The sequence below is a fragment of the Ipomoea triloba genome, chromosome 7 (genome assembly GCF_003576645.1).
Source record: "Ipomoea triloba cultivar NCNSP0323 chromosome 7, ASM357664v1".
Taxonomy (NCBI): domain Eukaryota; kingdom Viridiplantae; phylum Streptophyta; class Magnoliopsida; order Solanales; family Convolvulaceae; genus Ipomoea; species Ipomoea triloba.
The window spans coordinates 21524969-21539346 of record NC_044922.1 but is presented as its reverse complement, the minus strand read 5'-3'; the positions used below and the strand labels follow the sequence as shown (position 1 = coordinate 21539346).

The following is a 14378-nucleotide window of genomic DNA, read 5'->3' as shown; positions in this document are numbered from 1 at the left end:
GAATACAAGGGATTGGTGGATGTGGCAACTGATGTTTCTTGGGTTGTTTCTCTTCTAAGCGAACTTGGTTTTGCTCTGTCTACTCCACCTCGATTGTAGTGTGATAATTTGGGAGCCACTTATCTTTTTGTCAATCCAGTCTTTTATGCTAGGACGATGCACGATGAAGTTGATTACCACTTTGTTTGTGATAAGGTGGCCTTAGGTGATCTGCAAATTAACTTCATCTCCACCAAAGACCAGGTTGTTGAGAGACAAGCTCAATGTTGTGTCCTTTCAACCTTGGCCTTGAGGAGGTATATTTTCTACCATTTGTATCCTTATGTATCTCTACTTCTACTTTTGTTCATTGTATATCTGTATATTAGGGGTGTGCAAACTATCGAAAAATTTCAGTTAATCAACCGAACCAAAAAATTTCGGTTAACCGACCGAACCGAAAAATTTTGGTTAACCGTAACCAAACCGAATTTTAAAGGAATCTTGAAAATTTGGTTAACGATTAATTCGGTTCAAAATTGTCGGTTAACCGAATTTATATATATTATGGATTGAAGATTTGAAGTTATGGATGTTTGGAGTTTATAATTTGTGTTTTTTATCAAGGTTGAAAAAGACGCTAGGCGCCCCCTAGGCGCCAAGGGGGCGCCTAGGCGATTTATTTATTTATTTATTTATTTTTTTAAATTTCTTTCATTAATAAGCCTTCATCACCACAAGCATTTTGATATTTCATTTCCCAAAAACCAAAAAGCCTTTCACTTCTCTTTTGTCATTATTCATTGAATCATTTCCCAAGACAACCACTCCACTCAATCTCTCTCTTCTTTTTTCTTGTTGGCCCTCACCGTCATCTCCCTGCTCTTCGGTCTTCACCATTACCATAACATAACACCAAAAACTCAGAAAGAAACACCATAACAGTATATCACCATTACCAAAAAGCTCAGCATTCCCTCATGTTTGCTACTCTATTTTCTCTCACCCATAGGCTACAGATCTACATCTACTGCTTCTGTTTTTATTTTTTAAAGGACACTACCGGTGGAAGGCGAAGGTGAAGGCGGCCGGTGGAGGGGCGTGCCGGCGTGGTCGCGTGGGGTGGCCTCGTGGCGGAACTACTACGCGTGGGGGAAATGATGGTGGTTCGACGGAGCTACTAGGCGTTCTAATGAATTTAGGGATTTGGGAAAAATGTAAAAATAAAAAATAAAAAATGGCGGAGACTGTTCGTCAGTTCGGCCGCCTAGGAGGCCGATTCCGGCCTTCCTCGACGCGGGCGATTTTTGCAACCCTGGTTTTTATGTTTAAGTGTTGTTACTGTATTGTTTTTGTATATTTTGTTATGAATTTATTATTTTAGGTGTTAATTTTAGGATTTAAAATTTTAGTTTTTAAAAATTCGGTTAATTGGTTAACCGACCAATTAACCGAAAAAAAATTTCGGTTCGGATAATTCGGTAACACAAATTTCGGTTCGATTAATGATTAAAGATTTAAAAAATTAGGTTAAATCAGTTCGGTTAACCGAATGACACCCCTGCCATATGCAACTTGAATCAATTGTTTTTACTTTTCTATGTAACTTATAAGTGTATGCAAAATTAATTCATAGATGCAATTACTTTTTTTTTTCTTTTTTTTTCTATTGCAATTTGCAAACGGCCATTTTACTTCTAAAAAGAAAGTTGGTTTCAAAATTTTGTTTAAAGCATCTATCAGCGTTGTATTAATTACAGTTTGGCCATCTGATTCTGTTGAAACTTACAAAGAACATACAACTCAAGTAACTGTGCCAAAAAAAAAAAAAAAAAAAACACCAAGTTGAGAGTGGTCCTCTTTGGCACTTTCAGATCGTCAAATCAAGCAGCTGAAAATGACGTCTTCGGAGCGATAGACGAGAGAGAAGCCGACAAAACAGCCATCCTCTGAAAAACCCACTAAAATTGTTTGGTCTGCCTTTACAATAAAATGCAACCCTATCATCCAGCTTTCATACCAAGTGAGCTTATAAAAATCTGAAAAACCAAAGAGAAAACGCCAAGCCTGGCAGCAGCCCATGTGAAAACGAAATCCTGCCAATTTCACTTTCATAGAAAAACTTTCATAAAAGCAAATATTGAACAACTATGTGTATGCTTATATTTTTCTAGGTTTGGTTTGGGATTAGGCATCAGGAGTGTCAAGAGGAAAGCAGGTGTCTTCGCCCCCCGTGTTCCACAGGAAATGAGCATAATTGGCAGGATAGAAGGGGTTGTTTGGGTCGGCATCCATGGCTGCCTGGTACGTCTGTTCTGCACCCCAGATGTCGTTTCTCGCCTGCCACAGGAACGTTGCATATTTGTTCAATGCTTCTGCATCCTTAGGCTCCACTGCAGCTGCTCTCTTGAAATATTCCTCCGCTCTGTTTTCAACAACACAGGTCAACATCCCCAAATTATATGGTGGACCATGGTTCACAAAGCATTGTGGACCATGATCATAGCTGATACTGCAGTTGTGTTGAACAGATACTGCAATTGTGTTGAAAAGGTACTGCAGTTGTGTTAGAAAAAAAACTGCAGTTGCACGGAACAGAGGTCATTCATCCGTTCAACACAACTGCAGTATCTTTTCAATACAACTGCAGTATCCGTTCAAAACAACTAGAATTCCAGATGGATGACACGGCTTCTGTTCCGCGCAACTGTAGTTCCCTTTCAACACAACTGCAGTATCAATTCAACACAACTGCAATATCAATCATGACCCATGATCCACAATGCATTGTGGACCATGGTCCACAGTATAACAACTGAAAGCTGATATCTCCAAATATAGCATTCACAAATTCAATACATTTAGGTACTTCCAAATCATGCACAAGTTTATATATGGTCCACGACGTTGAAGTATAGCCATATAGGGACTAAAGATTTAAATGTATAGAGATTGATGATATTTTCAGCATATCAGAGATGCTACAAATTGGCAAATTGCTATCATCCAATCAACTTGTAGAGGTTACATTGCAGCCTTACACCACATATTCCCTTATCAAGATTCAACCTCTATAAAAATTCAAATTATACCCGATAAGTAGTCCATTAAGGTTCATTTACTTACCCACTATAACAGTTTTGTTAAATGAAGCAACATATCTTTGACCATTTTACAAGCAAGGAAGCATAAAAGTCATGGACTACATACAATATCCTCCAACTAATGCAAAGATTGATTAATATAGCTAGGAAAACAAATTGACTACTAAAAGTAATCTAAAATAGAAGAAAATTTTTACCTGTCATAATCTTGGGCAATGAGGAATAGAAACTGAGCATAGTTGGCAAGCAAAAGACTGTTGTTCGGTTCTTGGGCGAGTCCGGTTTGATACATCAGCTCTGTTCTGAAATAATCAGTATAATCATCTGATTCAATCTTTGCATTTATTGGCGATACGAATCCGATCACGGTCTCATGATCCAAAGCTTCATCTCTTAATTCAGACTGCATTCTTGAAGCCTCTTCTTCAATAGAATTCCATAACCTCAACTCTTCTTCCAAGTCACACTGACCGGAAACCGACTCTTCTCCTCCGATTGTGGACAACCCATCAGGGAAAACAGTCTGGTGATAATCAGAGGAGAGTCGCGAGTTAAACGTCCCCCCATCGTCATCTGTAGCGCCTGTGGTTGGCCTGAATTTTCCACCACCACCACTGCTTCCACCAATACAAGTACTTTTCCCATTAGAAGAGGACACCGAAAAGGTCTTAATGGAAGAAGAATCGAACTTTTGTTTTGGATTAGTTTGATCTTCCATCACGGAAACCGCCTCCCCCGTAGCTGCATAAGGCTGCTGTGGAAGCGGTGCAGCAATGGCGGCACCACCATTAGTCATTGCCATGGAATGGACACTGTAATTGGCGAGCAGTATCATCACATACACCATCAAAGTTGGGGTTCGCGAGAACACTTGTTGAAACAGCCACACAAAAGAGGCGTGCATCTCCTTCTGAACTCTCACTAAAACCCCCTGCAAATCTTCATAAAACAACATTTCTCTCATCTGCAACGTATAGCTATGGAGTTCCCGGATTATGAACACCATATTCGAAAACGCTCTCTTCACAGAGCAAGAGACTAACTCCTCCCCTTCTTCTTCTTCGTGAAACCCCTCTTCCCACTGCTTTTTTCTCTTTATAATCCTAAGAGAAAAGGGGAGATCCACACTATTTGCCTTCCATTCTGGAATAATCTCCTCCCTCTCAACCCAATCCGGTGGCTCTAAAAACATGGAATCATTCCTCTCATACTGTTCTTGCCTAGAATCACCCACTAATTCCTCCTTTTCCGAATCTTCATACTCATCACCAGACAACTGAAACCTCAGAGCCAATTCTTGAATTTTCTTGGAGAACTCCTCGTCTGAGAACGAGTCTAAGCTGGCGCGTGTGATTGAACGCGCTCTGCGTTTCGGCAGCTCAGTAGAGAAGGACCTGAAAAGCCTCATTGAATTGGGCCCCAGTAGAGCCGACCGGTGCAATAATATATTACGCACATACCGCCATGTGAGACCACCTTCACTGCTTGTAAAATTACGCCTTTTCCAAGTAGCAGAGGTGAGGGCATGAGAAGAAGACGGCGACTGCGCCGCCGAAGGTTTTGACCAATGTAAACACGTAATCGCAACTTTCACTCCCATTTTCGCACCTAAACAAAGAAAACACAGACCAATCTGAGAAAACAAGAAAAAATAAAAACCATTGAGAACTTTAACAAAAATGAATAATTTTTTTCTCGCAACCTTGAAAAAGATCTCTGCTTTCCACCTTTCAACTCAAATCGTAACCTGCAAACACAAAACCGGCCATTCCTAGTTAACCCATGTTCACAATTTTTCTCGAAAACACCCGAATTTCGAAGACTAAGCTTACAATGATTATACCCACTTCTTGTTTTCTTCTTTATCGCCATAAAAATGGGATCATAACAGCAACCCAAATGCCAAAGTAAAAGAAAAGCCCAGGAAAAGATTATAATTAGTACAAATTTCAATGAAAGATGTAAGAAACTTACGTTGCCGGAAGTTCAAAAGTTGTTCAGTTCTCCGACGAGTCAGAGAAACAATCGCCGGCGGAAGCTTCTTATTGGAAGCGAAGTACGAGCACCGTACCCTCACTTATCAAGATGAGCTGCCCATTTCAGCGCTTATATATACATATATACGCCCACAGTTAAACAGACGCGAATAGCAAAGAAAGAGAAAATGGCTGTTTAGGACTTCAGGCCTTAAAAAGGAAAAAGAAAAATATCTGATCAGTTATATTGAAAAAATAAAAATACAGAATATATAGAAAAGGAGTCAAATTGTATAAATATTATTCCGTTTAGTCTAGGCGCTAGGTGCGCGTCAATCGCCTATCGTGTTACCATAATTAGTGGTCTAGACGTCTGGCTGGCTAGGCGGCTGACTAGGCCGCCAAAACGATGACCATCTAAGCCTCTTAGGTGTCGACTAGGCCGATTAGACAGTCTAGACACCGACTAGGTTACTTAGTCAACCAATTAGCTATTTTTTCTATCTTTTTAAATGAATTATATCACTCAAAATGGTATCGTTTTGAGCGAAATAACCTTAAATTGTTGAATCTTTAGATGTTTTTTAAGTTAATATTTAATATTTTAGTATTAACAATTAAAATATTAAATAGTTTATAATTATCAAGTGTTAAAAATTATACGGAGTAATTAAAAAAATTAAAAAAATATTTAAAAATTAAAATTAAAATAAAAAATAGACGGACGCCTAAGCGCCGATTAATTCGCGCCCTGAATTTTTTAACCATGATAAATACACAATACATATACGTTTTATAACAGAATTGTTTTTACTTTTGATCTGGTGACTGTTATGTCGGTTGTTATGCCATTGGCCCGGGTCCACCGTGCAAGGTGGACCCTGGTTTATGTTCACAATTTTAGTATTCTATGTTCACAATTTTTGAATTCTATGTTCACAATTTTTGAACTCTATATTCATAATCACAATTACAGTTCACAATTTCAGAACTCTGTGTTCACAATTTCATAACTTTATATTCACAATTTCATAACTTTATATTAAATAGTATACCACAACTTTTGAATCTATATAACAAAATTGTGAATATAGAATTCAAAAATTGTGAATATTGAGTAATGTAATTTTGTATATTGAGATTTAAAATTAAAAACATAGAATTCTAAAATTGTGAAAATAGAGTTTTTAAATTGTGAATATAGACCTGAGTCCACCTTGCAAGGTGAACCCAGGACCATAGTATTTTTTTTTTAATGCCAAGCACCTTCTGCTTAGATGGTAGAGTAGTGGCTCTCTCATCTAAGAAATCATGAGTTTGAGCCTAAGTAATAGAGTTAGTTGTATTAAAAACAAAAGTATTATTTTTTTAAATATTTAGTGTATGATTTTTATTTTTTAGCACATTCAGTACACAATTTTCAATTCTTTATAAATTTGGCCTTTTTGATCATATCTTCAATAGAAAATAAAAAAAAAATTGTCATATTTTTAATTTAATATCATACATTTTCTCTTAAAATATACAAGTTGATTGACTTGAATTAAAAAGACTTAATACTCAAAATGGTCCATCGACTATAGCAAAATTCACAAATTACATTTTGATTATCAAGTTTAGCAAATTAAGTCCTCAACTATTAAATTCTTACTCAATAAATTCCTCAACTATTCAATTCATACTCAATAAGTTCCTCAACGAAGGATTAATTTGCGAATTATTGAGTAAGAATTGAATAATTAAGGATTTAATTGATAAAATTGATAGTTGATGACTAATTTGTGAATTATAGTATAGTTGAGGGACCATTTTGGGTATTTACTCAATTAAAAATATGTTGTATTCCAATTAGTTTTACGAAAAAATTGTTTAAATAACTAAATGTAGTTAAAAATAAAAGTAATGCATCAAACATGAAAAAAATATTTAGAGATTAAATGTGGACATTTTTTAATAGTTACGGGATCAAATGTGAAGATAATTTAATTTTATTGTAAATAAATATATGTGGACATTACTATAGGTATTATATTATTATAATACATCTTCATTCTTCTTAGTATTGTAGTTATACTGAAACTTTGATGTACATATTGGAACGATGGATGATTAATAATAGATTTGATGGTTCTCTAGGTATTTAATTTCTTGCCTCTTTCTACTTTACTATATATTGTTATCTGTTCACATGAGAATACGTTCGATTAATTTCATGTGTTTAGGAATATTTGACAAAATATAGTGTCAAGATTCAACCACATGAGCTCTAGCAGAAGAGTCATGAGATTATTATACAGAATATTCACTATAGTGGCAATCTAGAAGATTGCACTAAATTTCTTTTTTACCCTTATTTTTAGAAAGATATTTTTATGTGTGGGATTTGAAGATGATTATCTTCAGGGCAAGTGACATTTACTTGAATCAATCCTAAGAATTGGGTTTAGACGTAAATATAATATCTATTATTTACTTGAATCAATCTTGAGGATTGGGTTTAGAAATAGTTATTTAGTTTTTTTTTTATTTATATTCATCGAATTTCATCTATTATAAGTTTTTAGTAAATATAATCTCTAAAAATGTAAAATTGGAAATATGATAGGTTAGAAACAAATATAATTAAATAGATTTTAGTGAGGCTACCTATTGTATAAGAAATTAAATTTTCAAGTTCAAATATATTTTACTTTTTTAATAAAATTGTTATGATAAAAATTTGTGTTGCAAAATTTCATCTAAAAATAACCTAAATTGTAAAGTAGTAGAAAAATTCACGTGTGAACTTTTAAGATATTCAAGATTCAAATTAAACATTGCAAATTTTTAGAAGAGTTCTCAAATCAAAAGATATAGTTTTGTGAAAAGAAGGCTATAGTAAAAGATATGCTTGATTAATTAGAATACAAGTTTGTTTTTCTTTTTTTTTTTTTGAAAACAAAAAACTAACGCTATTATTAATTCAACAAAGGAAAGAATGAACGGATACACTCTGGAGGATAAGTATCCCAAAAAAGAGAATTAGACTAGGAGCTTGGAACTCTAGCTAAGGTATGTGTTAACATGTTCACTGGTCTCCTAATAAAACAACTAACAATAACTTGAAAAGATGACATGATATCAAAACACAGACAAACAATATAACCAATGTAGGAAAGATCCTTTTGCTTTTGATTCAATGTTGATACCACACTGGCACAATCTGATTCTAATCTTACTGAGGTTACACCTAGGTCTTTTAGCCAAGTGAGAGCTTCCTTGCACTCCATGACTTTTGCCATATGAGGATCGATAGCGCCATGCAATTTCCCATTTGTGGCTTATACAAAGGAGCCTGTGTTCGTGAGTAGGACTGCACCATACGCTGCGTTAATTGAGCTCCAAGCAAGATTTACTTGGTAGGTGAATGCAATGGTAATGGCTGAATCTGAAGTTCCTTTCACACTTACCAGTACAGTTTGCTTTCTGCCGTGTTGCAGCTAAGCGATCCTTAAAATACAAGTTTGTTAATTAATAGATAAGCTTAATTATCAAAAGAGAAATTTCATCAAAGAAGAAGTTTTATTATAAGGACCTTGAACAGAAGAGACTTAAACTAGAAGTGATGGATGGTTAGAAAATTTGTATAGACAGAAAATACAAATTATTTTTAAAACGGCTAAAATACCGTGAAATGTTCTAAAGATGAGACAAGATATTTCATACGATGAATAAGAGAATATCTTCTAAAGAAGAAGTAAGAGCATTCACCGTATTTTCATTCTTTCAGATACCTAAAGTCAAGAACGCAACACAAAACCTAGAATAGAGGTGTGTTGAAATTGATGTTGTAATAACCCTGACGGTAGACGCGACATAGAAAGAAAATAACATAATAACAATATTGCAGAAGATAGTATGTCTTGTCTTGTTTTCTTGTCTCATTACAAAGCTTGTCATAAACCCTTTATATAGGTGTCTGAATACTAGAAAATAGGATCAAGCAACCTAGAAAGTATAATCCCAATAAAGTAGGATCTTAACTAACTAAAAAGAATAAATCAATAGAGAACAATAATTAAATCAGAATTATAATGATGGTCCAACATCATCGATTAATTCTAATTTAGGAGGGTTTTTACCATTTGACTTCATTTTGATCTTCCATTACACATTAATGACCATGTAACTTTGTGGAAAGTCTTCTAGCTCCCACGTTCCATTTATTTCAGTTGAAGCCATCTTCATCCATAGTTTTCTTCCATTTGGGATTTTGACTAGCTTCTTTAAATTTCACATGTTGAGTTTCTAGTAACAAGGCAAAGTGAACCAATTCACCACCATCATTGATTTCATCATCACTGCTTACTTTGTATTCATGTAAGCGCACTTACATTTGCCTTGTTCGTTTTGATCTCCTTGGATGTTCAATGGGTGTTGTAACTAATGTTACAACACAAAGTACATGGTTCTGCTACTATTTCTATAAGGAACATCAATAGCAACATGTTCTTCGTCAAGAACATAAACAACTCGCCTTTATGGATCTTGATTTGCATCCACACTCCAACTCCAACTCCAACTCCATGCTTCATCTTCTGCAAAGGTAACATCTCGACTGACAATCACTTTCTTTGCAATGGGATTGTATAGTTTGTAGTATCCTTGCTTAAAACCTACAAGGATTGTTTTCACTACTCTATCATCAAGTTTTGTACTCGTTGTTGCGGATACATGAGCATATGCAATTGATCCAAACACCTTCAAGTGATTCACATTTAGTTTGAATCCACTCCAAGCTTCAATAGGAGCTACACCAGATACACTCGTAATAGGTGACCTATTCAACAAATAAATTGCACAAACAACTGCTCCAACCCAAAAATAATTAGGCATACATCTCACTTTGAGAAGACTTCTTGTCATATCTAGTATGGTTATGTTTATCCTCTCGACCACTCCATTGTGTTGTGGAGTGTACGGGAATGTAGTGTTGTGTTGCACCCCATGTTCTTCACAATACATCTTAAATTCATTGGATGTGTATTCACCTTCACCATCACTTTGTAGAACTTTAAGAAAATGATCACTTTGTTTTTCAACAAAGGGTTTAAATTTCTTAAAGTAATCAAGCACTTCATCTTTTCTTCTCAACAAATAAACCCACTTTTTACCAGTGGCAGCTCAGTTGGTCATATGAGTGAAGTTTGAGAAGAAAGACCAGTGATCGAGTCTCACCAGCGGCAGTGTGAGAGCAACCTCTCAAAGTGAGGGGGGCTCTATGTATTTAGCTGAGTTACTATGAGTTACTATGATTTACATCCTCCCAGATGCACTGTCGGGCCGAGGCGTAAGGAACTCTATAGAATGGTAACCAATGACTTTTTCCAAGAACACAAGCTTCACACTGTATTCTGTTTGGCAAGTTGTTCAAGACTTTTGAAATTTAGTTGTCCAAAACGAAGATACCAAAGCCACAAGTCATCATCGACAATTGCACCCAAACATTTATATTCACCTTTAGTAATATCCACTATAAACATTCAATTCTGTGATAAATAGGTTTTAAGAATCAGAGTACCTTGTTTATCAATGATTGAAAACTGATTGTTTGAAATATCCATCGCGTACCCTTTTTCGGTCAATTACCCCATCTTCAATAAATTACTCTTCATATCAAGTACATAGAAAACATTAGAAATGTACTTGTGATCTCCATTCTTCAATGTGATGAGTATTTTCCCTTTTCCGGTCACTAGAACGATCCTACCATCTCTGAACTTGACAGTCGTGTCGAATGATTCGTCAAGCTCGGTGAACAACTCTTTCATGCCACACATATAATTCGTGCAACCAGTATCCAAATAACATGTGTGTCGATTTGGATTATCATTTGATGAAGAAACCATCAAACTTGCATGGTTTGTTTCAACACCACTTCTAACATCATTTGAGTTACTAACCATATGCGCATATTAGGTAGTTTGGTTGTCATTCCTGTACCAGCATTATTCATTTGCATAATGACCACGTTCAATCATTCAACCTTTAACACAGATGGCTAATATGTAATTTAATCATTCAAACTTTTTGGCCCAACATGTAATTTCTCTCCATCTCGCATAAAGTCTTTTAATTAAAAGATTAAATTACAGGTTAACAATCACTATTAAACAATAGAATGATAAAATTTAAACAGATGTCTAATTGTTGCAAACAAATGTTATTCAATTTTAGTCATTGACAATTGTAGTATTACCACATTTAATATTACTTTTTAATTTTTCATGATTATAAATCATGAAATGCCCTTCAAGTTTGTTGAGTTTAAGGGATTTAGAAAATGCTTGTCTATTGCTTGTCCTAGGTTTAAGGTTCTATCACGATGGACTATTGCTAGGGATTGTTATGCTATGTATTTGGAGGAGAAACAAAAGTTGTCTAAGTTAATGCGATTGTCTTCACTTAGGGTATCACTTACCACATACACTTGGACATCATTGCAAAGGGAAAATTATATGTGTCTTACTTGTCACTTTATTGACAATAATTGGAAATTGCAAAAGAGAATAATTAATTTTTGTCCAATTAGTAGTCATAAAGGTGAAGATATTGGCAAGATGATTGAAAAATGCTTGCGTGATTGGGCAATAGACAAGATTTTCACAATTACCGTGGATAATGCTAGTTCAAATGATGTGGCTATTACATACTTGAGAAAGAAGTTGAATAATGTGAATGGAACAGTTTTAGAGGGAAAATTCATTCATATGAGATGTGTTGCACAGATAATTAATTTGGTTGTCATGGAAGGGTCGAAGGAAGTGAATGAATCAATTGCTGGTGTTAGATCCGCGGTGAGGTATGTGAGACAATCACCGGCTAGATTGCATAGGTTTAAAGAATCTGTACAATTGGAAAAAAATTCAATCTAAATATTTGTTGAGCATGGATTGTAGCAGTAGGTGGAATTCTACATACTTGATGTTAGAGGCCGCTCAAAAATTTGAAAGATCATTTGAGAGATTTGAAGAGATTGACCACAATTATAGGCATGGACTTGTGTTGAATGATGGCACACCCGATCAGGATGATTGGGAAAATGTTAGGTGGATGAGCAAGTTTTTGCAACGGTTCTATGACTTCACATTGAAAATTTCTGGTACTACATATATGACTTGTAATGCATACTTTCCTGAAATTTGTGAATTGTATTGTACTTTGCGTGATTGGAAAAGGAGTTCTGACCCTCAATTTAGTGCCATGGCAAAGAGAATGAAGGAGAAATTTGACAAATATTGGGGGAATGTTGAGAAAATGAATATGCTACTTTATGTTGCAACTGTTCTTGACCCTAGAAGGAAATACGTCTTTGCTGATTTTTTTTTAAGAGAATGTATTCAATTGATCAAGCTTCGGTGTTGTGTTCTAAACTGAGAGAAGTGGTCAGTCAGCTGTTTAATGAATACAATGAGTTGTTGAAAGTTTCACAAGGTGAGGGTAGCAATTTCTCTCAATCATTGAGTGTCATTAATGAGGATTGTGATGATCAAACACATAATGTTCTAAACATTGAAACTGATTTTCAAAAGTATTTGGTTGAGATTGGACATGGGGAGCAGAAATCTGAATTGGACAAATACATCAATGAAGAGCTTGATACTCAGACTGGTGGTGGTGAATTTGATATTTTCCTATGGTGGAAAGAAAATGCTCATAGATTTCCCGTTCTTTCATGCTGGCTCGTGATATATTGGCAGTTCCTATATCCACCGTAGCATCTGAATCTGCATTTAGCACAGATGGACGTGTGCTTGATACTTATAGGAGTTCATTAACTCCTAAAATTGTACAAGCTCTTGGTGCACTCAAGATTGGTTACAGGAAGAAAATCTCATTTCAATGAATGATTTAGTTGAGCATGACGTTGGAGAGATGTATAAACTTGACATGGGTTAGTATCAAAATAATTTCTTTATCTTAAATATTATAGTTTCCTTATTGTTATTTATTTATTTAATGTTTGTGATTTGATATGATTTAGATATGTCCAAAATGAGTTTGGATCCGGTGATTGATTAGAAGAATAGAAGAACAAGAGTCAATTGACATTTGACAGTGCAAGTTACTAATTGTTTAGACTTTATTAATTGATTATGTATACATACATTATAACATCTCAAATTTATATACTCACATTTATTTAATTTTTGGATGAAGTAGGCAGTAGCAGGTCTTTGGCTTTGAAGATTGGCATTTGGCAGTAGCAAGTTTGGATTGGCAGTTTGATGGTACTGGAGCTTTGAAGAACTGGAGTTTATGTTTGGATTTAAACTTTGTTTTGTATTGAATATTTGAAAGTTTTGTATTTCGTTTATTATTCAATTTGAAATTTGAATCTTGAAAATTGGTACTGTATGAGACTATGACTCCTATGAGTGTATGAAACTATGAGCAATGAGTCATTAGTGTATGTGTAATGTATGAGTAGGTTAACATCTTCGGTTATTCGATTACCGAAATAACCGACCGAAATCGACATATTCAGTTTCGATCAGTTATAACTAAATGTTCGGCTGGTTTCGGTCGGTTATGAAGCCTTTAAAAATCCTGTCGGTTATTCGGTTATTGACCGAAATCGACCGATGCTCACCCCTATGCATGAGAACGTCCCATATAGCTTTCGTTGTCTTGCACTTTCTAACCCTTGGAAACAATGACTCGTCTAGGGCCTTGTAAAGTATATCTCAGGCAATATTGTCGAGATTACTTTTGGTCTGTTCTTCGGATGTAAGAGATGCCTTCGGCTTTGTTCTCATTTCTTGAGCATCAGGCCCTTCAGCAGCACGATTCAGGTTAACTTATAAGATTTTGATGGGCTCGTCTGTTATGATGTCCCATCTCTCTTCGTGTATGGCCGAAAGATGAGCCTGCATGCGCATTTTCCAATCATCAAATTTGTTAAGATTAAATATCAAATGTCTAGAATGATGATGATCCATTTTAAAAGGTGTGCAAAGTAAAAATCCAAAATTTCAGATTTGTTAAAAGAGATATCTAGGCAGTATACACAGAGTGTTCACCGATATAAGAAACTCGCTCTGATACACTTGTTGATCCCGATAGGGTTGCTAAGTGAGTCTAGAGGTGGGGGGGGGGGGTGAATAGACTCTTACTAGGTTTTTAAAATTTTTTCGCAAGTAAATACTCTTTTGAAATATTACTTGATCAAAGTGTTTTGCAGCGGTATAAATGTTATCCAAATTTTAATATTCACTTTGCACAGTTTTGATAATGTGCAAGAAAATCGTTAGGCTTGGTCAAATGATATGCAGTGCAC

The 14378-nt window shown here is 35.3% G+C and overlaps 1 protein-coding gene across 3 annotated transcripts; it reads right to left on the bottom strand.

The window, feature by feature from the left end:
• Positions 1 to 1688: 1688 nt before the first annotated feature.
• LOC116025804 lies at positions 1689 to 5260 on the bottom strand. 3 transcript variants are annotated; one of them, XM_031267154.1, is made up of 4 exons: positions 5058 to 5257; positions 4786 to 4830; positions 3281 to 4691; positions 1689 to 2404 (listed from the first exon to the last, which is right to left on the bottom strand). In XM_031267154.1, exons 3-4 carry the CDS (start codon positions 4681 to 4683, stop codon positions 2167 to 2169), a joined length of 1641 nt encoding a protein of 546 aa, XP_031123014.1. In that variant the 5' UTR covers positions 4684 to 4691; positions 4786 to 4830; positions 5058 to 5257; the 3' UTR covers positions 1689 to 2166. The 3 variants fall into 3 exon arrangements, with proteins under 3 accessions (XP_031123014.1, XP_031123015.1, XP_031123016.1); XM_031267155.1 differs by lacking the exon at positions 5058 to 5257 and adding an exon at positions 4916 to 5006; XM_031267156.1 differs by lacking the exon at positions 1689 to 2404 and adding an exon at positions 2735 to 3050 and having other exon boundaries at positions 5058 to 5260.
• Between the last annotated feature and the right edge of the window lie 9118 nt (positions 5261 to 14378).

Excerpts from the sequence above, each read along its gene's own strand:
- LOC116025804 (XM_031267154.1), bottom strand. The coding sequence starts at position 4,683 with ATGGGAGTGAAAGTTGCGATTACGTGTTTACATTGGTCAAAACCTTCG. Across the intron at positions 2,405-3,280 it reads ATTGCCCAAGATTATGACAG|AGCGGAGGAATATTTCAAGA; the intron begins GTAAAAATTTTC and ends TGTTGAAAACAG.